The sequence below is a fragment of the Microplitis mediator genome, chromosome 2 (assembly GCF_029852145.1).
Source record: "Microplitis mediator isolate UGA2020A chromosome 2, iyMicMedi2.1, whole genome shotgun sequence".
In the NCBI taxonomy this organism is placed as follows: domain Eukaryota; kingdom Metazoa; phylum Arthropoda; class Insecta; order Hymenoptera; family Braconidae; genus Microplitis; species Microplitis mediator.
In genome coordinates, this window is record NC_079970.1 from 782,537 (window position 1) to 807,158 (window position 24,622).

The following is a 24,622-nucleotide window of genomic DNA, read 5'->3' on the forward strand; positions in this document are numbered from 1 at the left end:
GATTATAAGGAAATGGTTCATCTGACGAAAAATTTCAATCAGATCTTTTTTGTAGAGCATCAAATTTCCTTCAAAAAATGTATCTGAGTCGATTTCGTTTATCTCGATGGTTTGAGAGTTATGACAAAAACCCGCTCATTAAAAAAAAATAAAAAATTGCGATGATATACCTCTTAATATCAAAATTAAGGGCTCAAATTTTCACAATAATTTTTTTTTGTCATCCCAAATAATATTTACACAGTATCGTTAAAAACAAAAAATAGTCGATTTTTTTGGCCCAGTCTAATATATATATATATATTAAAAAGTGAGTATCATCTCGGGTTAATGACATCCAGGTATTTCGATGATTTATCATAAATCTTTCGCGGAGTTGCATCATATTGAGAAGGAATTACAAACACTCTTATTAATATATGCATATATACAAATAAATACATACATAGATAAAAATTAAGAGTATTTACTTTTATTACATTTTATTGAGTGTAAATATTTATGATCTAATCATTTGCTCGAGTAAGCTATATATCAGTTATCAGTTATTACAAATCTTGTTGGCTAAATCGGTCATTTCATCATTTATTGTAATACTTAATTTTATCAATGGAATTTATTTAAAATTTTTTTTTTTCAATAGAATAATAATGATAAATTTTAGTATTGAAAAAAAAATTGTTACAATAAAATGAAATAAAAAAGTGCAGAAATAAAAAGTTTTTGAATAAATTTAAATAATTAACAATATAATCTTACGAAACTCGATAAAAAAATTTGATATTTAATTTTATTGCAATAAATATAACCGTCAGTGAAGCCACTGACCTATCGCTTTTAAAAGTGATTCGTCCAAAACCGTCAATTTCTGAGTAATAATAATAATGATAATAAGTATAAAAGGTTAAAAAAAACATAAAAGTCCTTAGTTTTTATGTATCGCAGCTCCGAATAAAGTCGGGCCATCTTTGATAAAATAAGTCCATTATTTATAGTCGTAAATATTATTTAAATTGATGCCGTCAAAGGAGCGAGTGATCTCTCAGGTGATCTTGCGGTGAAAAAAGTTTGTATTAGAAGAATGAGAATGAAACATCGGATTGGTATTCAAGGATCATTGTGGGCGTACTGTAGTAATTTCGAAATACGGTGACAATGACCGATTAAATTAAATTCCTATTTACCGATTGGTCGCTATAGTAATTTTAGTATATAATTATAAACGTATAAATGTTCATAACTCTGATAATTTAAGTGAGTAATTTTTTTTGGAGCGCGATTATCGGATGTGGGGGTATGATATCGCGCTGATTTTTTACTCACGTGATAAAGAAATACTTGCAAATTTTTTTTTATCATTACAACAAATAAAAAAAATGTATGTATATATATTTAACTCAAGTATCTACAATTTAGTGCAACACCCGCTAATTACCATAGATAAGTAAAATATTTAAGATTGCGGTGAGATGAAAAAATAATAATTAATGTTAATTTTATAAATTAATCATTATTTCATGAAATTTAAATAAAATCAATGAATTTATATACCAATAAATTTCTGCAATGCCAAATTATTTCGAAATTTTGATAATGCAGTTACTCCATCTTTTTTTTATGATAACAATTCGATTCGTTAATTTATTCCGATATATATGTATACAAATGTATCACAGATATTTAAATTTATCCACTATAATTCGTTATTACCAGTCGGTTATTCCAACAAATAATTAAATAAATAATTTTTCTTTACAAGTGAATAAAACAGATCCATAAATTAATTAAATTTTTAGTGTAATTTAAGTGCTAATAAATTTAATTTATTAACACTTATCAATTGTGTGTGATGACGTAAATATACTCATTGATATTACTCAGTATATTATATAATATAATTAGATATAGATCATTTAATTGGTTATTAAAAAAAGGGGTTGACTTAATAATTTTAATAAAAATCATACATTTTATTTATTTATTAATATCATTATTTTTACTCTTACTAGTGTCTGTATTTTTTTTTTAATGCAATAAATAAAATGTAAATATTAATACTACATATATATTGGGAGTTATTCAGTCCCTATATAAATATTGTAATAAAATAATTCGATAGTCGGTCTTCTCTATCGTCCATAAATAATTTTTATGAAATAAAATAAAAATAAAAAATCTTAAGATATTAATAATGTATTTATTATTATATAAGTTAGCAAAACGTGAAAAGAAATTTTACCAGAAATATAAACATGTCTCATTTAGAAAGCAATAACCAATAAGAGAACGTCTAAACATATTGATACATACATTTTTATATGTAAATTTATTATCATGTTTATCATCTTTGGATCCGACATTATAATAAAATAAAAACTAATGCGTCGTTGGTTTCGCGTATTTTTTTTTTTAAATAATAAAAATCCGGACGACGACCGTGTGAAATGAGGAGGAGTAGAACCACCGCGAAGCGGCTTCTTGTGTAGTAGCATATTATGTGTATTAACCTAGGTCAAGAACACACTCTCCCACTACTCAATACTCATATTTATATCGCCGTTTAATATAACACATTATTATTCTATCCATCAATCAATGGACCAATTTTTTATTTCCTTTTTTTTTACCATTATAATTATTTTCCTATCATGTGAGTAGTGTTGTTTATTATCGTGAATTTATTTACTAATTTATCAATTTGTATTCCGAATAAATAAATATATTTTCCAGGAATTTTATTTTCGTTCGGGGAATCACGTCGCGAAAAATTATGGAAAGAAACTGCGTTTATTGTAAATTTAAAAAAAAATGCATTTTTTTTCTTTGAACTTAAAGTAAATAGTTTTATTACCAACATTATTAAAAATAAAATTTAATAATTGAGTTACATTAAAATAATGTACGCAAATTTAGTGAGTCATATCTATAAGAAATGAAATTTAAAAAAACCAATCGCGATAAAAGGATTTTTAAAAAAAGACGACTAATTTTATCCTGCACTATAAAAAAAATAAAATCTCATAATTTTCCTCATTAGTTTTTTTTTTATACAAGTATTTATTTTTTGTTACAGCCTTTGGATAAAACAATTAGAGAATGATTCAGAGGCGAAGGATCTGAAATGAGAGAAAATAAAATAAAAGGTGGGTGAAAGTCATCATCAGCAATATCCACGTGGTAGGTTTGAAATCCGCACATGGCTTCAAATTAGTCTCACATTTTTATTTAATAATGAAAAAAAAACTTAATTATTCTAGACGATTTTCGTCGGTGATCTCAATTTGCGGGAAAATTAAATTATTAATGCAGCCAATGCCCAGCACTTGTGAGAAGCGCGTTAATGGCGACATCTACTACGCGATATCAGAGTAATTATTTTCTTAATTTTTAATTTATTGATAGATAGTACTTTTACCCTAGTAAATGAAAGTTTAAAATTTAAAATTTTTGATCAGACTTTTGAGCCGATGGCGGCAGATGCAGGCCCAATATTTGGAGGAGCATCTTGGCGATGATCATCGGGATTGTTGGATCCTTGGGAAATTTTTGTTAGAGGATAGTTGTAGGATGTACTATTTCATATATTTGTACATGATGATATCTGCGAAGATTTATTCACGGTGTAAGCGCAAGATAAAAAGTGAGGGAGGATCGGCGATATTCGAGTGGAGGGAGAAGCCTTCAACGCTCTTGGAGTATATATGCGTGAAGCAACTAGCTGAATGGTACAGTTCAACAAGAGATAAAAAGGACAAGACAGAGTTTGTTTCATTGATTGATAATTGATCTATTTATTTTCACTACTACTTACGCTATTGGGAATTTTAATTAGTGAAGTTTTATTATCACATTTTTAGTGATTGTGACTTATTTTATTTTTATGTATTTATTTTCATTTTCGTAATAATAGTAGACTATTATTTTTTTCTTCCTGGTGAACTAGTAATTATTTTGAGCCTAAAAATGAAGAGTTTAAATAAATTTAATTTTTTTACGGGTATTATTATTGTCATTATTATTTGCACTGTTGTTATTGACGTGCATGCAAAATCTATTGGAGGAGTTCTCAGGTAATTTTTAATTTTATTTTTTTTGTTATAATTATTGAGAGTCTAAAGGAAAATTAGTAAATGCGGTTGCGTAATTTGAATTTTAAATAAATTTTATTTCCCGCCAAAAATTTAAATTAATAAATTTAATTAATTAATTAGTAACGCATTTTAAAAATTTAATTTTTTTGTTGAGCAAAATTTTATTTAATTAAAAAAATTATGATTTAAAAAAAAAATTTTGAAATTCGGTGCAAAATTAGAGCACTTAGTAAAATGGATTAATGACCGGTAGATCGACGTAAAAGTGCATAAAATGCATTTCAGCTGATGCAATAAACGCACATGTTATCTGAGATTTAAATTGCACACTAATTTTATTTACATTCTCTTTTTTTTTTAAATACGTAACTATTTTTTTTCAAACCAAATTTAACCCCGTGCGGGAAATTCTGCTAGAAAAATTTATAATTTAAAATAATTAAGACCTAATTAAAATTGTCGAAATGTAACACAAGTTATTTATAAAATAAATAATCAATAATTAATTACCCTTGTAATTTTTTAGTCGCCGCAAACGTGTATCAGACCAACGTTTAGCTGAACTAGAAACTCTATTAGCACTAGCTCGCATGCGAGGAAAATTAGTGACCGTTCCAGTGGGATTTGGTCGGGTAGATCCAGCTAAAATGTAAGTTTTATATAAACTTTATATATATTTTTATCCCCACCTCTTTTAATTCTAAACATCGTCTTATTATATAAATTTCATAGTGGACATAAAAAAAATTATCGTTTATTTAAAGGAAAAAAAAAATAATTAACGCAACTACGCATTAAAAAAATTTATCTCTCATTGATTAATCGTGTGAAGAGGATTTGATTCTAATTCTTATCAACTTGAGTGACCAACATTTAAAGTATTTAACAATCAACGAATTTAGAAGTCACCCATTGATTTAAATCAATTATTTTATCTTCTTAAATTGTATCTTCTTATATTTAGTTTTAGTCAGTTTAAACTTTAATTCAGAATACTAATATATATATGATATTTCGGGGACATTTTTTCATTTACATTTATTATAAAAAAAAAGACTCCAATTTTATCAATAAAAGATCGTCTATAAATTCTATTAAAAATTACCATTTTTTATTCCTGATAAAAAAAAACGTGATACAAATGTAATGGACCAAAATGATATTACATATATATCAAATTACTATAATTCTTATCTTATAGTATCGAGAGTCGCAGAAAATAGAGGAATAAATTTTAAATGTAAATTTTTTTCTTTACCATAAATAAATTACATAATTTTATTTTCTACCCTTTGGAAATAAAAAAAAAAGTCTGAATAAATACGTGGGTAATTATAAATAAACTGCCAGACAAAAGACAAAATTGATAAGAAAAAAAAAATGTGTGATCATTAATAAATTTAAAAAATTTCCTCAATATTTGAATAAGTGATTAAATCATCCGGGTGATTACTCATGATTAATAATATAAAAGTAAGCTATATATATCAGATAATAAGTATAAGGAAATAAGGAAATCCTTAAGTTAGGTCAAGTCACCATGGAAGAGGAAAAGTGTTAAATTCCACTTCGATTAAATTCACAAAAATAACTATTGGCTTTAACGACAGTCGCGTTAATCGATCGTTAACTAGCTCTCATATGACAGACAATCTTCAATCTAGACACTCGAAGTAAATGATAACAAAAATTCTACATAAAAAAAAAGTTGAACCTTCTAGCTAAAGATTAAAATTTTTTTTTCAGCGGCCGCAGACGGAGATCGAGCATCGATCATGATTTGCTAAAATTGAAACGTATTTTACAAGCTGTCGTCGATGATAATTTCGGTACCGAGTCTGTTAGTGAAGAAAATGATGAAATTTCTTCATCACTGGTAATTTATTAATTTTAATAAAATTAATTAATTATAATAATGAGTAATAAATCAATTAATAAATCAATTTTTTTCCAGCAATTTGGAGATCCGCATGAAGATATAGAGGATTAATTAAATTAATTTATAATTAAATTAAATAAAATTATTAATAATCGTCATGTGTTAAAAATAATCAAACAAGAGGTGCAAATATCAACTGATAAGCAGGAATAATTTAGTCTTTCCAGCCTAAACAGTATTAACGGTCAATTACCGTCTTCTGTACTTATTAATTATTAATTTTTTTTTTATTGAGGCTTAGTATTTATAAAAAAAAATTACCTCGTACTTATTAATTCCATAAAATATCACGTATATAATTATTTATTTATATTTATTTTCTAGAATAGAACATTAGTCTATTAAATTAATTTTATTAAATGACTGGAAATTAATAGACTAAATTAATCAATTATATAAATAATAATATTAATTGCATATCAAATTATTGTATTTTAATTTATTTTTAAAATTCAGATAAAAGTAATTTTATTTTATTGATAATCATTTTTTTTTATGATGACAATAGTAGCGGCGCTACTGCATTATATATTTTTGTAACGATAATTCGCGACGAAAAATTATGCATTTTATAGAAAATTAATTAATTTAATATATGGCAGAGGCTCAAGTTAATTAATTTTTTTTGTGCTAAGTATTAATTTATTTTATTTATTTATTACTTTGTATATTAATTTATATTTTTTATTGATAAATAAATTATTTGTGAACTAAAACATATTTTTTATTTTAAATCCCGTACAATTGTCTTGATTTTCTTTGTCTTCATAAATTATTTAATCAACAAGATAAAAGTATTTGGTAAAAATAAATATATGTTTCATAGGTAATGAATTTTTTAAAAATAAATAGTTGAATTATTTAAAGTAACCTTGGAGTGAACTATTACTTACGAATTTATTGACTCATTGTCAGAATATAAAATACCAGAAATAAAAAAATTCTCGCAATCAAATTATTTTTGTAAGAAAAATAAATATCACATATATATGAATTTTATGTTAAATTATTTTATCTGCAATATTTTTAATTATTAACTAAAAATTTTATTTCATTAATAAAATTGGTAATTATATAAAAGTGGGGCTCCCCTATTTTTTGGCCATAAAAAATCGAAAAATAGAGTTTTTCAAATTATTCTATTTTCAATGCACAACAAGAAAAAAAATAGAAACTAAAAAAAAAAAACGTTTTAATGCTCAAATATTTGATTGAAAATCAAAAATTTAATTTTTTTTCTTTTCAATCGCCAAAATCTTCATGAAATTGAATTTTTTGGGTATTGATTTAATTTTTTTTATCAATCCGCCGAAGAGTAGAACAAAATGAAAAAAAAAAATCTCGGATATCTTCATTTTTCGATTTTTTATAGCCAAAAAACAGGGGAGCCCCACCTCTATATAATAACCATAAAATTATTTTAAAATCTTAATTTTAATAAAACAAAAAATTTTTAATTATAAGGAATAATAATAAAAAATCCATAATTATTTGCAATGTTTCATTTTTCGTTTTAATATTATTCTATAATAATTATACAGTATAATGTTTATTAAATTAATTAATAATAATAATCAATAATAATAATAATAATTAATAATAATAATAATAATAATAAATATTATTTTATAAATGGTATGGATCGCATTTCCGGATAACGTTACAGATGAGACTAGCTGATGATGACTTTCGCAGCACTACGTCAATTAAACCATTAAAATTATAAAATCCTCACTTATATATTTATTAATTTATTTAAAATCATTGAATTATATTTATATTTTAAATCCCTGACCCTAAAGAATCAACTCGTACTCCTCAGCATCGTGTGTACGTGACTTTCAGCACATGTGTCTTTTTAAATTCCCATATATAAAACTTGGAACGATAATAAACGATAATAAAACATTTAAAATGGTATTTCCATTTGTCCAAGTTAAGGGAAGCTCACTCCGACCGGCAGTTAATTAACGACAATATCCGATACTTAGTAAATAATCAGCGTCTAATATTCATGTCAATCTCAAAGGCACAGGCAACAGGTGACACAAATTCACAATTACGTACAAATATTGACTATCATTTATAGCATACTTCGACACTCGACTCATTATCTATCTCTTTTAATTACTCGTACCCTTAATTACAATAATTATCATAAATAATTGCAGTAATTTTAAAAGATAGATAATTACGTGTCTGATTAATCACAAATAAAACAGTTAAATAATAAATATTTATTTGAAACCTACACCAAACTTTCAATTAATAATAATTATAATAATAATAATAATAATAATAAAATATCATTCGCTATCACAACATCGAGCATTACATTTATTTGTTAACAATTTTTAAATACATTCATCTAAACTCTCACACTTTGTCTAACTACTGAATAAATAATTATAAATTATTTATATTATTTATTATTCCAATACATTAATAATAATAATAATCATAATAATGACAATAATTAATATTGATATTTAATTTTTAATAAAAGATTCATGTAAATTAAATTAGTCCTCAATTATCGTTATAAATTAATATTCATTTTTTTTTGTAATTACGTCTAATAATTACGGTCTCACTCATTTATTTATTTTTCTTCACAAATTTGAATTTTTCAATGACAAAAATTTTTTGCCGCCAAATAAAGAATTTAACCGACTGATTTTAAAAAAAAAATAAATGAGACCGTAGTTAATTAGATAAAATATTTGACGATAATTATTTATAATAATAATAATTATAAACGACAATGAGGAGTAATTATTTACTTTGGATAATTAATAAATTTAAAGATTTATTTTATTTAAAATAGTAAAGCTGCACCGGCGTTACATCAAAGATTAATAAATTAATAAATAATAAAAAAATGAATCATCAAAGCTTATTAATTATGTTATTTTTAATTAGCAAGCTCAAAGTATTTAATTAAAAGCAATAACTTTTAAGCGATTTCAAAATTATTCATTGTTATTTTAATTATTAAAACCTTATTAATAAGGCATGTCTTTTATACAAACGGAATTCCGTCCGTCAAATAAATAAATTAATTAATTAATTAATTAATAATAAAATAAATGTAACTAATTGATTATTGAAATAATAAACTGGTAACAAGAGTTGGTATTTAATATTGAAATAACATGCAATTCGCACTAGACTGAGAGCTCATTAATTTATTTTTTAAAACATTTAACTTACGACACATTTGTTGTTTTATTATTTAATAACTATATAATACATAACACTGCGTAATTTATTTAGCAGCGATTTCGTATTTACAACTCTCCTATTTTATTATTATTTATTTATTTTTTTTTTAATCATTTCACTCAAATTTTTTTCTAATCACTTACTCGTACACGCTAGTTTAATTGTAATCGCACACTCGCTTTTTAATTCATTTATTTATATGTATTCATATATATATTTATTTTATTTCTGTTGGACAATACTTCATTTTGAATAACTAAGTTGCCAATGCCTTCAAAATTTAATAATAAAAATAATAATAATAATAATAATAATAATAATAATAATAATAATATTAATAATAAATAATTCATTGCTCTGTATTTTATTATCTATAGATTTTGTTAAATATCTGTCTATTATTATAATTATTTAAAATGTGCTCTGCTATAAATCTGTCCGCAGAGTGGCAGTTGTTAAATAACTAATTTAAAATTTAAAAGTTAATTAATTTTTATTGAGGGTTGTAACAAATAACGATCTAGGTATCTTACAAAAAGTAACAGGAAATAAAAACAAAAATATAAATAAATAATTATGATAAATTTTATTTAAAAATATGTCGGATACCGAATTAAGCGGTGGCAAACGGATTTAAAGATCTGTCCGTTATTTATATTTATATTGTTCTAGTCTATGTAAGCAGCAATTGAAACACTTTTCGTTAGATATATTTATCACAAATTGAACGTGACATTTAACTTGCCCGTTATTATTTATTATAACAATCAAAATGTGGATAAATTTAAACGAAAGTACAATTCCATTTATCATTATTATTATTATTATCATTATTATTATTATCATTATCATTATTATTAATATTAATGTTATTATTAATCTTATTATTATTATTAATCTTATTATTATTATTATTAATTTTAAATAAATTGTTAATTAATATATTATTAAATGGCTGCTGCTTAGTAATTGATGCCATCACTCAATCGGTAGCAGACAAATTATTTAAACAAATTTAAACGGCTGACAAAATCGCGTGTCCAGCGATTATATGCTAATTTATGAACAAATACAAACGTTAAAAAGGCCAACGTTTGGGAGCGAAATGATAGCGCCGTCGTCGTCGGGGATACTGAGCTGCGGTAATGATAGTAATGGAGATGATGATGATGTTGATGTCAATGTCGATGCTGATAATGTTGATGATGCTGGTGATGAAGGTCGAAGGACAATTCGCACCTTGCAACTAAGCTCCTCTGTTGGCTTTTGCATTTTTGCATTAATAACATTACTGTGTAAAATCGTAAATTTGGCTCTGAGACGTCAAACAATCATGCGGCACATACGGAGTACTATTGATAGAAGCATGAACCACGTGGATCTTGCAATTGAGCTACGGGACAGAAGAAGACGTAGTACAAATGCTACTAAGCTTATTTGTATCACTTTTTGAAGCCAATATAATCTGAAAATTTATTTTATCAAATTATTTATCATGATAATTAAGATAACAATCAAAAATTTAAATATTTTCGGGCGCGTTCAAAGCTTGTACTTACGCGCCCCCATGAAAAAATTTATATTTTTTTTTTAAAGTAATTAAGTATAATTAATACATTGTCGGCGAGAAGTTTTAGGAGAAATATATGAGGACAAAGTTTTAGTTAATAAATTAAGGAACATGACAGCAGCTGACGTGAGTTAGTAAGCTGATATTTAAATAACTTTACCGTCAGCTTACACCGAAAGTTTATTAATTTATGAGAAGTAAATAAATATAAAAAAATGAATGTACCTCATAATATGTGAACGCGCTGCTGGCAGTGTCTCCGGACTCTCTTTGAGTATAAACTGTCTTATACCAATAATATAATTTTCCAAATAAGAAGGCCAGTCGATTTGCCTGACGTCGAACATAAAAATACTACGATCTTCAGGAGTAAGTTGTTGATTAAGTCTCCGTACATTGTCGTCCTTAAAATTCCACTGCTGGGTTGTGAAATACTCGAGGCAAGTTGCGGCTTTTGTCAATTTAGCCTGTACACGTAACATTATTGGCTTAGTACCTCTCAATCGAGCAATCAGATCGAGAATATGTGCGGGTAATATGTGCTGAAATGTTATGAATATTTTGTTCAAATATGAGTACTTTTGGCAACTACCACCCGGATACCATACAGCATCTCGCGCTGGGTGTATTCTGCTGTATTTAAATGACAAATCAATAAATTCTTTCCATGTTATTGGGTTTTGTTGACCGGTACAACAATTGTACACTGTTATTGTGTCGGTACGGTGTGTTGCAGTTTTCCAGGCCGCGCATATCATCAAATTTATCACTATGTCTACTGGTACAAAGTCTGCTACCTTTTCTTCGTGACACAACATCGTTCTGAAACGTCAATTCAAAACAATAAATTACGTCTTTCATACATTTACTTTATGTTCATTATTTATTAATTTATGTGTACACTCCAAGTTTTCAGATTTTAGGTTATCGTGACTCTTTTACTCTCACGTGATTGGTCGATTCAGTGCGAGCTTCAGCTATTGGTTAATGATTAACTATTGGTTAGAAATCGTCCAATCACTTGAAGCAGAACTGAACCTCAAAAAAGCAGGGGCCGGATTAAGAACTCGGATTGAAACCGATTTAAAAATTTTTGATGGGAAATTTTTTATCAAAACTCCAAAGCAGACCGAAAACTTGAATTATAGGAATGAATTAAAAATAAAATAAATGGAGGTTACCTAAAAAATCCTTTGCCAGCAGCGGCGATAATCCCAGTGGGACCGTTCAAATTGTCGACCCATCCAGCCATCGGTTCTCGTAACGATGACAGGACTATTGATGGTCTGACAATCGCGACCGGCAATGAACCGCAACCGTCTTGCAACATAGTCTCTGCAAGTGCTTTGGTGAACGTGTAAGTATTTGGTCGACCTTCAATTAACTTTGGCGTTAATTCCTCGACTAGTTTGTCATTTATGTACTTGGTGCAGTTTATGACTTGCTCTGGATCCTGAGGCGGTGGATAAATAACTTCCTCGACTTCAGTGCGGTCACAATTGCAGTATGCCGTTGACACGTGAATAAGCGCCTGTGAAAATCATATATTTACTTTTATTATTATCATCTATCTCTGCTATTATATATATCAATCAAATTCCGGGAAACACGCCTTCAACTATTTACGCCGAAACTTTTTATTAAATTAAATCTACTAGATCTTTATCAATATCATCATAAATTTATCTATCTATATATCACTTTAATTAGCGAAATAGTTATAGAATATATAGATTAATATTTAAAGATTAGATTAGAGTATAAATAATGGATCGAATTCGTTGGAAAAATATATGTGAGTCTTTTTGGAATTAGTGACGCGATATGTATATATTTATAGATATATTTACCTCTAAATTATCCATTCGATGACAGAGATGTACCAGTTGTTGGCTGCCCAACATATTGATCATGACCGAAAGATTAAGTGCTTCGTCAAATTTAACGGTAGCTGCTGAATGAAATACAATCGATACATCTCTTATTAATGTTTCACGATCAGCTGCTGATATTCCAAGTTCTGGTTCAGTCACGTCACCAGCTATTGGTACTATCTTCGCCAATTCATGTGGACTATCACGACGCAGTTTATCGAATAGCTATTGGATATCATAAATAATATATAATTCTTACGTTTTACAAATCAACTACAAGCAGAACAAACTATTCAATTATTTATTTTATCATTAATTTCATGAATTTTTATCAATTATTTTTCAAAGAGCTGGGGACTGAATAGTTTTTCTTGTAATTATCAATTAGTACTCAATTAATTATTATTTTTTTTTGTTACTAATTAATGTAAATGTCACAACTACACTGTAAAAAATTTGCGGATTTAATCAGCAGTGAAATTGCAAGAGAAGTAAAATTCACTCCAGAGGGAGTTTATTTAAAATTAAAACTTCGGGTCAAAACTCCGCATGCGAAGTGATTTTTAAAAAAATTCCGGAACTCCAAGTGAATGTGGATTTAAATAAAATCCGAATTCACTTTCAACTTTTTACAGTGTAATTTTGTGAAACAAATAGTTGATTGAATAATAAATTATTGTTTAAATAAAATAAATGTGTACCGGTGCATTGAGAAGTTCTTGCAGCCTTTCTTGGACATTCTGTCCTTTTTTAGGTCGCATAAGTAAATAAATATTTTTTATACCAGAACATGATCTCAGTAATTTTTCCACAAGTACTTTTCCCATAAAACCAGTGCCTCCTGTTATAAATATTGATCTTCCCATATAAAAATCTTTTACAGAAGTATATTCGCCGCCAGCCATCGTTGCCATAACTTGTGTTCTTTTATTATTATTATTATTATTATTATTATTATTATTATTATTATTATTATTATTATTATTATTAATTATTATTATTATTATTACTATTATTACTTTAACAACGAATCAATCAATTAATGAGCTGTCGAGTTAATTTTGGAAGTCGATGCAAAAAATATAATGGAAGTTATTCGTAGTCAGCCTTGGCTTCGGAATAAAATGAGCGAACAGATTTAAACTTGCCGCTTAAATGAAGAAGACTTTATTTATGCGTTAACGTTGATCTATATTGATTTTCCACTGTATAAATTAGACTGCTGCCGATTAAATCGCTGGTGGTACTCGGGGTCTTTATTGTTGATCCAAAGTCGTACAAGTTGTACATCAATCCAATCACAACCATTTCGTTTTACATTTCAATCTTCACTCACCTGAAAAATTAATTTTTATTTTTAATTATTACCCACAACTCTAAATTTTTATCCACATAATTATCTAATACCAACACACTTTACTACTAAAATATACTTGTCACATATTAAATAATATTCTTAGTGACGCACTGTCACAGTATTACTCCTTTCAGAGATAACGACTCGTACAATTTTCGATAACGTCTGATAAAATCATAACGGATAATTTTATTTTTTCTGCAAGATTTCAGATAAATTTTCATTAACTTTAGATACTTTATTTATTAAAAAAAAAAATATATATATATATATTTTATATTTTTTTAACAATGAAAATCGGAGTAAAAAAGTAATATAGGTCACGTACTTAATATTTATTCATTCATATAATGGATTCTATTGTTCTATTCTTAATTTTGATATATCGTGAAAGTTTCTTAGATGATATACCAGCAATATCTTTTGTCGTACATATATATGTATATATATTTAATTGATATTTTAAGATAAGTGAGCAAAGTTTCCACCGATAGACAGTTATTTGTTTGTAAAAAGTATTATAATTTATGGTAATGAAAGCTGTCCATCGCAAACTAATATTTATTATTTACGGTTATATATCTATATATATATTTATGATATTGTGTGATAATACGCGATGATTAAACGGGAACTTAAATGAGACTAGTTGATGGTTCCGGTACTGTAAGTTTCCCGCTTATTTACAAACTGGTCACATACACACGACACACACACGTGCCCTACTTACAACAAATGTCTTCACTATTATATGTATATGTATATGTATATATATATATATATGTTTAGTTTATTCGCGCCCGAGAGAAACTTTATTGACGAGAGATATCGATGTCGCATATACTTTAGTTTATTTAATCAACTAAATAATCGTGAGAATTTTTTTTCAAGTTCAATCATTCAAATTTTATTATTTGACAAGAATTTGATATTAAATTTAAATAAAAAAAAATTTCATCAATTATTTAGTTGATTAAATTTCTTAGACTATTGAAATCTTATTCACAAGAATTCTTGACAAAGAATCTCGTGATCTATTAACTTGATTTTAAATTTTATTATTGAATTTTTTTTTAATAAAAAAAAAAATACAGGAAAAAAAATATAAAAGATAGTTATTAAAAGTAGTGATGAAGTAACTAGAGAACAATAGTAACACAAGGCACAATTAATTAAAAATAACAATAAAAAAAAATTTTCCCAGTGTAAAAAAAAAAATAAAATAAAATGGCAGTGTCATCATAAGAAAATTCGATATTATGAGAGTAGACTATTTTCCTGGTAACCTTAACCTGGTTACCTTCGGCATCTCCCCGCCGACGTATTTGTAATAAAACTGGTTTAGTTGTGCGATGATATGAAGGAGAATATTAATATAATATAATATATACTTTAATATAATAGAATAGAATATAAAGGAAGGGAATCCCTGGGTCGGGAGCTGATACTCCGATCGACGCACGTGCATGAATAAAATTATTTATCGGAATTATTTAAACTGATGAGCACTTTCGCGAACGTGACAGTGTACTAATCGATGTAAATATACATATACACATACATATATATGTATATTTATTCATTTAAAACTGTGAGTACAGAGAAACGGACGGGAGATTCCAGGTCAGCGTCCTCGGCCTCTACTAAACTTATTTTTATTCGCGGTCACTAAATTCCCATTGATTGCGTTTTATTTGCAAGGTGGTCTACTGGCTTCATACTTTAATATCAAGTGTAGTAACAAGGGAGTGACAAAGAGAGGACTAAAAAGAGTAAGGATTGTATATTAAAGATATAGAGGAAGACACCCGACCCCGTTACACGAAAACCCGTTACGCTTCGTGACTCACTGCCCGAGTTTGTTGAGCTTTTTATTTATTTTTTAATTTCAAACTTTTGTTACGCAAATTTTTAATAAAAAATAAATGTTTTATTTCATTCCTTGGAAAAAAAAAATTTTGATTAAAAGTTTTTTTTTATTAAATTATTATTTAGTAAATAAATAAAAACAACAGTAGTCTTCCCGTGTAAAAAAAATTCGTTCCGAAAAGGTTCCAAAAAAGTTCTGCATGTGGAACTTCTAAACATGAGACAGATTAGAACTTCGAATGGAACTTTTTTGGAACGATAGTAATTTTGATGGTAAAAAAAAATTTTTATGAGTAAATTTAGCGTCAAAAAAGGACGTTTTTGGAACTTTTTTGGGATTTTATATAAACATTCCAAAAAAGTTCCAGAATCACCACTTTTGACTCTTTTATGGACTAAAAAAGGCATTCTAAGAGATTCCAAAATCACTACTTTTGCATCTTTTAGAGACTAAAGACGTTCCAAAAACATGCCAAAATAGTTCAAAAATCACTACTTTTAAATTTTTTATACAAAAAAAATTAACATCCATAAAAAATTCCAACAAAAATTCCAAGAACGTCCTTTTTTGACTCTAAATTTGCTCATAAAAACTTTTTTTTTACCATCAAAATTACTAACGTTCCAAAAAGTTACATTTGAAGTTCTAATCTGTCTCATGTTTAGAAGTTCCACGTGCGGAACTTTTTTGGAATCTTTTTGGAACGAATTTTTTTTACACGGGTAAAAGATTATTTATTTAAAAAGTTAATTGTAATTTAAATATTTTTTATTACAAGATATTGTGATCAAAGCAGCAGCAAGAAACACTTTAGAGTATTGATCGTTATAACGTTGTTAATTTGGCAAACAAATATTATTATATTATAATAGCCTTCACTTAACTACATTGTAGGTATGAATAATAACATCATTGACCGAGTCACTGTTAAATAACTTTTACCTTTTATTACAAGATTCTCTCTCTCTCCCTCTCTTTCTTTCCCTTTCTTGCTGCTTATAATATTTGATTCACTTAATTGCTTTCAAAGTGCTAACGCCATTATCTACATTAATTACTCATCAATATTTTTCATCACTCGAATTATCTGATTTTATTCTTCAAGTGTTTTAATGGAAAACAATAATTATTTATTTTTTACTCCATCATTTAAAAAAATGAATATTGCGTAGTATAAAAAAATATATTTTGCCGATAAAATGATAAATTTTTTTTATGGTAAACTGATGACAAAAGTTTGAGTATTAACTCGAGAAAATAAAAATTTATGTGAGCAAAAATATCATTATGGGGTAAAATATTATATGTGTATATATATTAGATATAAAAGCGACAAAGCGTCGCCATAATGTCGCGTGTCCCGACTTAACATGCTCTCGCTCGTGGAAACTAAAGAAAAATAAGAAAAAAAATAATAACTGCAGATATTTAAAAAAAAATTATATATATATATAAGTATATAAAATATATATTTTCTAGTATCACGACATGCGTCACAGCGCAATGCGGTCATTCACATATACGAATTATTAACAGTAGATTTGTTTCCCATGTAATAAACCACGACACCATAAACAATTAAGTCTTGGATATAAAAATAGACGGATTACATTTCACGCCAGGTACTAGTTAATCTTTCGATATTGTCGTTTAAATAAATTTAATTATATAGTCTGCATAAATTTACATACTTAATTGTTGAACAAAAACTAGTGACTTTTTTTTGGAGTTTGATTGTAATTTTGAGTCTTTAACTGGAAGATCGCGAGAGGTTTGTGTTAAAAATTCTCTTTGACAACAAAGAATAACTTGTTTCTTATTTATATTTTCATTCTACTACTTGTGTCGTGTGAATTTAGCATCAAAAAAACACTTAAGCTCAATAAAAATGACAGCCAAGAAATTGCCACTCGAAATGGAAACTTAAAGTGAATATATTAATATCAATTGATAATTTAATTAAGACAGAATAGAAAAATTTTTGACATCTCTAAAAAAAATTTGCATTGCAATTACTACTAATTACTAAATACTATCAATAATCAGGATCAACAATTAAAATTATTACAGTTAAATTGAAAATTATAAGTAAAAAATCTGTCTATCGGTTGACCCTGCGGGCCAGCCCCAAAACTTCCCGCTGTTTTCGAGCTCCTCGAGCTTGAAAACATTGTTGTGGATACATTTTCGAGCTCTTCGAGCTCGAAAATACTTTAGTGTGCCATTGTTTTAAAAAAAACCGATTTTAGCATTTCTTTCTTCCACGATATCTCAGGAATGAATTGACCGATTTTGATGGTTGAGGCGGCAATCGACGTGTTTTATTGAGTTCTAGAGCTGATTAGATTTTGAAGTTGATCGTATAAGTCGTTTCTGAGAAATCAATAAAAAACTAAAATAAAAAAAAATTTTTAATTCTTATTCTTTGTATAACTTGTAAAATACATGACCGATTTACCCCAAAATCTAATCAAGGCTAAGTTTTGGTGAGCTCTTTCGATCGCCACCAAGTACGTTCAAATCGGTTCATCCGTTCCAAAGATATCGTCGGACAAAAAAAAGTTCACACACACACACACACACACACACACACACACGGACGTCCACCCGGGAATAGTCAGAATAGTTTCCTAGGACCTCAAAACCTCGACATCTGATGAAAACTCGATTTTCGAAAATCGGACCGAAACCAATAACTTCCCTTTTTTGAAAATTTGCAATTTTCTTAGCGGGAAGTTAAAAAAATAATTACTGACAGTAATTTGTAATTTAAAAAATTGATTAATTTTTTTTATCATCTCATTTGTATTTTGTGGATAAAAAAAATTTTTTTTAAAAATTCAATATCAATGACCAAATACCAGATGATACCGGTTCTATGGCTTGTGTGTTATATGGTTGTGTTGCTCTGAAAAATATTGAGCCATGGTTGTTCACACACAGACTTAACTCACCAGTTAATGTTATGTGTGTAATAACCTGCTTGAACGAGCAATCTAAGTGTGCCACTCGGTCATTCACTTCCAAATCCTCACATCAGCCCAATAGAAAAAGAAAAAAAAATATATATATATAATACGCATTATATATAATACCAGTGGGAATACCAATAATAAAAATATTTAACTTCGTCCTTCGAATCGATGACGAAACCTTCGAATTCCTTAAAATATTTGTCAACCTTTTGGTATTAATTTACATTAGACACAGATATAATGAAATTCATTTCTTAGATACCGTCTTATCTAATACCCGAACTTATGTAATGGCCATTAATTTATTTATAATCCCTCTTACGTATTTTTATTTGTTTATTAATGACACTTGCTGTTCAATTATTATTCAAAAATTTATATTTTATGATTGAAGTTTATCGATTTGAATTTTTAATCAACGATCCAATTAATATTTTTTATCAATGCGCGAATACAAAAAAAATTAATTGAATATTAAAACATTGAAACACATTTTGTATTATTAATGATAAAATTTGAATGAAAAAGAAATTATCTGTAATTAAACTGCCAACAAAAGTGACACACGAATCAAAAAAAAGTTTGATTCGATGATTAAATTATTCATTGAACTTTGACGTTAAAGTTAATTGCTAATTATCATTAAATTATTAGTAATTAAAAATACTTTGTAATACAAAGTAACGTGACAGTTAAATTTTTTATAAAAGTAAATCAGTTCTTGTGAGGTAAATAAAATTTTTTACCGAGTTGACGTAAGACGCAAATAAAAGTAACTGTGAAAAAAATAACTGATGCATTTATCGAAGTTTCGAGATTGTAAAGAGTTTAAATAGTTAATAATTGTAATTTACGATAAATAAAATAATAAAAAGAAAGATAAATAATTACGATGCAAAGTATACCGTTACTTGCGCTGATTTCGCTCGGTTAAACTTTCGCGCGTAAACAGATAGTTAAATACTTTAGTAGTTGAGGAATTACTTGATATTGAATTAATAAACCGGGTAACTTTAAAATTATATTTTTTATAAATATATCAAGTCTATGATAAAATTAATTATTTAATTACAAACTAAATAATTATTTTTACTTTATTTCAATTTAAAACTTTCGAGACAAACGGAACCAATTAAACAGCAATTTTATCAACTAAATCAAATTGTGTTTTTTAAAATTTAATTTAAATTAAATTTATTTATAATTATAAATTTCAGAGCAATTTTAAATTTTAAATTGAATTAGTCTTCTTACCAATAAGTAAATTTAATTTTTAATCCATTGAAGGTGCAAACAATAACCACAAATGAAATAATTAAAAACAAACGTTTAAAAAATAAATTAAACAAATAAAAATAGTTAATGAAACTGATATGTTGCTTTCGGATCGAGGAACGAAAGGTAACTGAGCGTACTGGGTCCTATGTCGGGATTCTTATATCATCATCTGATAGGAAGACACTTGGGCACTTGCTCTTCCCTCTCCGTTATACCTTTAGTTATAATAATAATAATTATTATTATTATAATATCTAACATCTCAAGGTCAATAATGTGTCCTTGTATAGTTTAAATTATGGTACTTAAAATTCCTAAACCCAAAAGCGAAAGTATATATGTATTTTTATATTTTTCAAATTAAATTTATGTTTGGATTTCGTAAGATCGTTTGGCCAATATCAATTTTTTATTTAATGGAGTCATCAATCAAAATATTAAAATATTTATTTTACCATGAAATTTATTAACTGATGTTTTTATTTTTTTTTTCTTTTAAATTTCTGGTGTAAATAATTTTTTGTTCAACTTAAAGTTTTACAGTAAAAAAAGTTTAGACAATAAAAGAGTTTAAAAGTTGCCTGGTTATATTACAGCATCGCGTATTAAATATCTCCAAGACTTAAAAAATACGATTATTTAAATACTGAGGAAATCGAGTAGTGAAGACAAGAGATTCCTCTCAAGTCTCACGAGCCACCTGCTTTATTTCGTGTCAATAATGCTATCGAATTTAAAAGTTTTTTAAATTAAACTCGAAATTTGATACTTGGTAAATAAATGATATTTTTCATTATTATTTTATTTGAATTTATCGTTTAAATCAGAGCCAGAGCCGCATTTAATTCAAAAAATGAAATATAAAAATATTAAATATATGTATCGTCTTTTAATAAAAGTACCAATTGAGGAAATGGACTAGGTGTAACATACAAGTGACACTTGTGCTGTATTGTTATATGTACTACATTTATACATACATACATACATACATTTATACATATATACAATACGCTTGCGCCACAGATTTACCGACTTTGGATAAACGCAGGGAGGGACATACTTGGATCGATCTTTTATGTTACGATAATTTTCTAAAAAACCATTTTAAATATTTTAAATTATTATTTTTTTTAAAACATATTTTATTGACACTTGTCATTCCATATCCGCACGATCAATTATCGATCCACATGCTCAAGTTTTTTTTTCTTCTGTCAGCTAAAAAAGAATTTTTTTAAATTACAGTTACAACAGTTCAGATGTGAATGTAAGAATAGTTGATATTTATTTTGCAAAACGGAGTAGAGTTAATAATATATAAATATTGTAAATTGTGAGTAAGGTGTTGAAGTACATTGAGGGGTTTATAAAATTATTGAATTATCGAGTGTCTTGTGCAAGAGTAAGGGTTTACTGAGGCCAACTTGGTTTACTTGGTAAGGGTAAAAAAAGGGGGATATCAAGGGGTTGTATGGATGTATATATGTATATATGTATGTATTAAATGTAAGTAGTGGGTACGGATGGGCTTGTAGAATTAAAGTGGGGGAGTAAACGAAGAGAAAAGATCGCCGCATTGGGCGGTGGTGCATCACGTTGAACAGAAATACATATATGTACTTATAACCGGCAACTAATTTACTGAGACAACTAAACCAGAAACGAGACGAGTCGAACGTCTAGATCATGAGAGAGTCCACTATTTCATTGATATGCTCAATGTATTTTATTTTTATATTATTGGCAAAAGTTGACAGTAACTGGGGATGGAAATTTTTTTAATTTATCAAAACGGGGATGATAATTTTTTTTTTTATGGGAATTGAATTTTGAATTTATTGATAGAGAACAGGAAGATTTTTTCGACGTGGGCATGCCGGGTGTCGGAGAGAAAAAAAAATTTCATGTAGAAAATAAAATGAACTAACCCTGAACAAAGATGAATGGGGAATCTGAACCGTTATCTCCGGCACAATTTCGCTCTATTGTTACTGCTCTCTAGTTTCTCTAGTCGACCCGGAAAAGCAGCTGGCGAAGGCGCGGCTGTCCAAAACCCGAGGCCGAGGACTAAAAAAAAAGTATAATAAAATTGGTAAAATGTTTCTTTTTATTTTTTTTTTTTATTTATTAGATGATTTTATAAGACCGGAGTAGGTAATTTAATAATTGAATAAAATTTACAGAGTTTAGGTCTAAAAAAAGGGAAATTGAAACGGGGCCATCGCACACTGGCACGAGATTAATTGAGCGTGACATTAATAAATGACATTACCGAAATTCATTGACAATGGGAATCGGTCATCATCCAATTACTGGTAACTAATTGGACGTAAGCTGGGAGGTGAAAATATAAATAAAATAATAATTTTGAAGATAAAAGATAAATTTGTGATACTGACGGTGGTAGGTGGGGCTTTAAATGAGGAATGAGGATGTGTGATAGGCAGATGAGAGTATCTGATAAATAGTTACTGGTAGTAAGTCTGAGTAGTAACTTGACTGTAAGATAAAACTCACCGGGCTGAATGTGACAGATAATTATTTTCACGTGCAATGGCACCTTGTACTCGTGCGAGCTCCTCTTTTACTTAAATCGCCGCAATAACGGCCTCTTTAACACAGGAACCCGCACTTCTTGTCGCGTTTTTTACACTTTTCAGCCCGAATCAGTCGCACGCCAACCGCGTTCGCCATCTTGGGGCAACTGCCAAGTACCACCAGTTTGGGTAACTAACTAGTACTAAAAGTCACCATGTTACTCACTATATTTTACTACCCCAGTTTCCCACCATCCCCGAGAACTCGATCCTTTCCTCACCCACTATCTAGGCACCCTAGTTTAAATTTCACCCTCTGCTCCCTCTGAGCTCACCGCCACCACTCCCACACTCCCACGAGCATGAAAACCCAGGCTACACTATCTGCCCTAATCTCCGCTTATTCTAGTTCATCCCAATCCACAATCCGCAATTGACTACTTGGACACCACTAACTGCTCCATTACACTAGTCTATTTTATTTTAATTACTTTTATTTACAGATACAGAGTTTACGTGAGACCCGAAATCCCGAGACCCGGAAATCAAAGACTCGCTTATTTAATACCAATCATACAAAACATCATAAAAATAGAGCTTTCAGTGATATAAATCAACAACCGAAACTACTTGCAGCTGGTTAAATCCGTCTCAGTCTACTCCAGACAAGAACTGTCTCTGACTGACTTTCTCCCCTGGAGCTTGACGAGTTTATTTTTACATTTAGCTTACAATCAATTAAAAATAAGACAAACTTATTTTACATTAATTGAGTTAGTAATTGTTTACTATCGATTGTAATTATAAGTGATAAAAAAAATTTCGATAAAATTTAAATCGAATAAAAATAACTAGTAGTAGTTGGTAATGAATAAACGCCCTGATATAAAGTGGCGCTACGATCAATTTAATATCTTCTGTATTAACAGGGCTTTTGAATATCTATATATAAATATATAAATTTAACGTCCAGCATAAAATTTTTTTTTTTTTTACTTTAACTCAAATTAAATTTATAGAGGCTGAAAAAATATATGTGACAACAGCGCGTATATTTTATTTAATAATAATACAATTATGTAAATTCGAGTGTCACTGACACTTAAAATACAATCTAGTTCAATCAATAAAAAAATAATCCGTGTACAGAGATTGGAGTACATACTTTTTTTTTGTATATGTATTTATATTTATAGGAATCGAAATGATATAATATGTAGATTTGATAATTATTACGAAAATAGATGTGGAAAATTCAAGGTAAAGAATATATATTTGGTTTTATAATATATAACTAAGCTGAGATGTATACGTGACATGCGCGTCATTAACTTGGCGCTAATAATATATTTTATTTGAATTATGTACTCGAATTAAATACGGAATGCGTGTAAAGCTGTTGTATATATGGGTATACTTTTTTTTTTTATTAATTCAATTGTAGCCGGAATTGGAGTAATCAAAAAAAAAGTGTATGTATGTATTTAGATGTGAATTATTTAAAATGGGCGCAATTATTTTATTTAAATATATTATTGTAATTTACTTACATTATTGTGTTAATGTGGGTAAAAAAAACGCAGGGTCATTGTACTATTTCACCGAGTGTATAAACAATTTAAACTTTACAACTTGTCGTCCTCTGACTCGTGCTGAGTGTCGATTGAAAATAATTGCACGGATGTACAATATTTAAGAGAATAAGTACGTATAAAAAATGATGACGCATCACTATACAAATATGTGAAATAGTCGTTATTTATTAATGTACATACGATTTTTTATTTGTACGTTTAAAAAAAATACTGTACTTAAATTAATGTAAAATAGAAAAAAGTGTGATTCGTTGTCGGAAATTAGTTACAAAAAATATGAAAATCATAATATCAAGTAGAAAAAGTTC

At 27.8% G+C, this 24,622-nt stretch overlaps 2 protein-coding genes across 10 annotated transcripts; one reads left to right on the top strand and one right to left on the bottom strand.

Moving 5' to 3' along the window:
* The first annotated feature begins 994 nt into the window (after positions 1–994).
* On the top strand, positions 995–6,653 carry LOC130662936 (uncharacterized). 4 transcript variants are annotated; one of them, XM_057461919.1, is made up of 7 exons: positions 995–1,066; positions 3,074–3,177; positions 3,258–3,368; positions 3,456–4,070; positions 4,618–4,740; positions 5,838–5,967; positions 6,046–6,653. In XM_057461919.1, exons 4-7 carry the CDS (start codon positions 3,964–3,966, stop codon positions 6,079–6,081), a joined length of 396 nt encoding a protein of 131 aa, XP_057317902.1. In that variant the 5' UTR covers positions 995–1,066; positions 3,074–3,177; positions 3,258–3,368; positions 3,456–3,963; the 3' UTR covers positions 6,082–6,653. The 4 variants fall into 4 exon arrangements, with proteins under 4 accessions (XP_057317902.1, XP_057317903.1, XP_057317900.1 ...); XM_057461920.1 differs by having other exon boundaries at positions 1,011–1,046; XM_057461917.1 differs by lacking the exon at positions 995–1,066 and adding an exon at positions 1,720–1,854.
* An 864-nt stretch (positions 6,654–7,517) lies between these two features.
* On the bottom strand, positions 7,518–24,422 carry LOC130678574 (putative fatty acyl-CoA reductase CG5065). Of its 6 annotated transcripts, XM_057485863.1 has the most exons (8): positions 24,270–24,404; positions 22,111–22,249; positions 13,719–14,035; positions 13,401–13,623; positions 12,676–12,924; positions 12,007–12,356; positions 11,051–11,647; positions 7,518–10,720 (listed from the first exon to the last, which is right to left on the bottom strand). In XM_057485863.1, the coding sequence occupies exons 4-8, from the start codon at positions 13,611–13,613 to the stop codon at positions 10,579–10,581; spliced, it is 1,551 nt and encodes a 516-aa protein (XP_057341846.1). In that variant the 5' UTR covers positions 13,614–13,623; positions 13,719–14,035; positions 22,111–22,249; positions 24,270–24,404; the 3' UTR covers positions 7,518–10,578. The 6 variants fall into 6 exon arrangements, with proteins under 6 accessions (XP_057341846.1, XP_057341843.1, XP_057341845.1 ...); XM_057485860.1 differs by lacking the exon at positions 24,270–24,404 and adding an exon at positions 22,700–22,846 and having other exon boundaries at positions 13,401–14,035; XM_057485862.1 differs by lacking the exon at positions 22,111–22,249 and having other exon boundaries at positions 13,401–14,035; positions 24,270–24,422.
* Between the last annotated feature and the right edge of the window lie 200 nt (positions 24,423–24,622).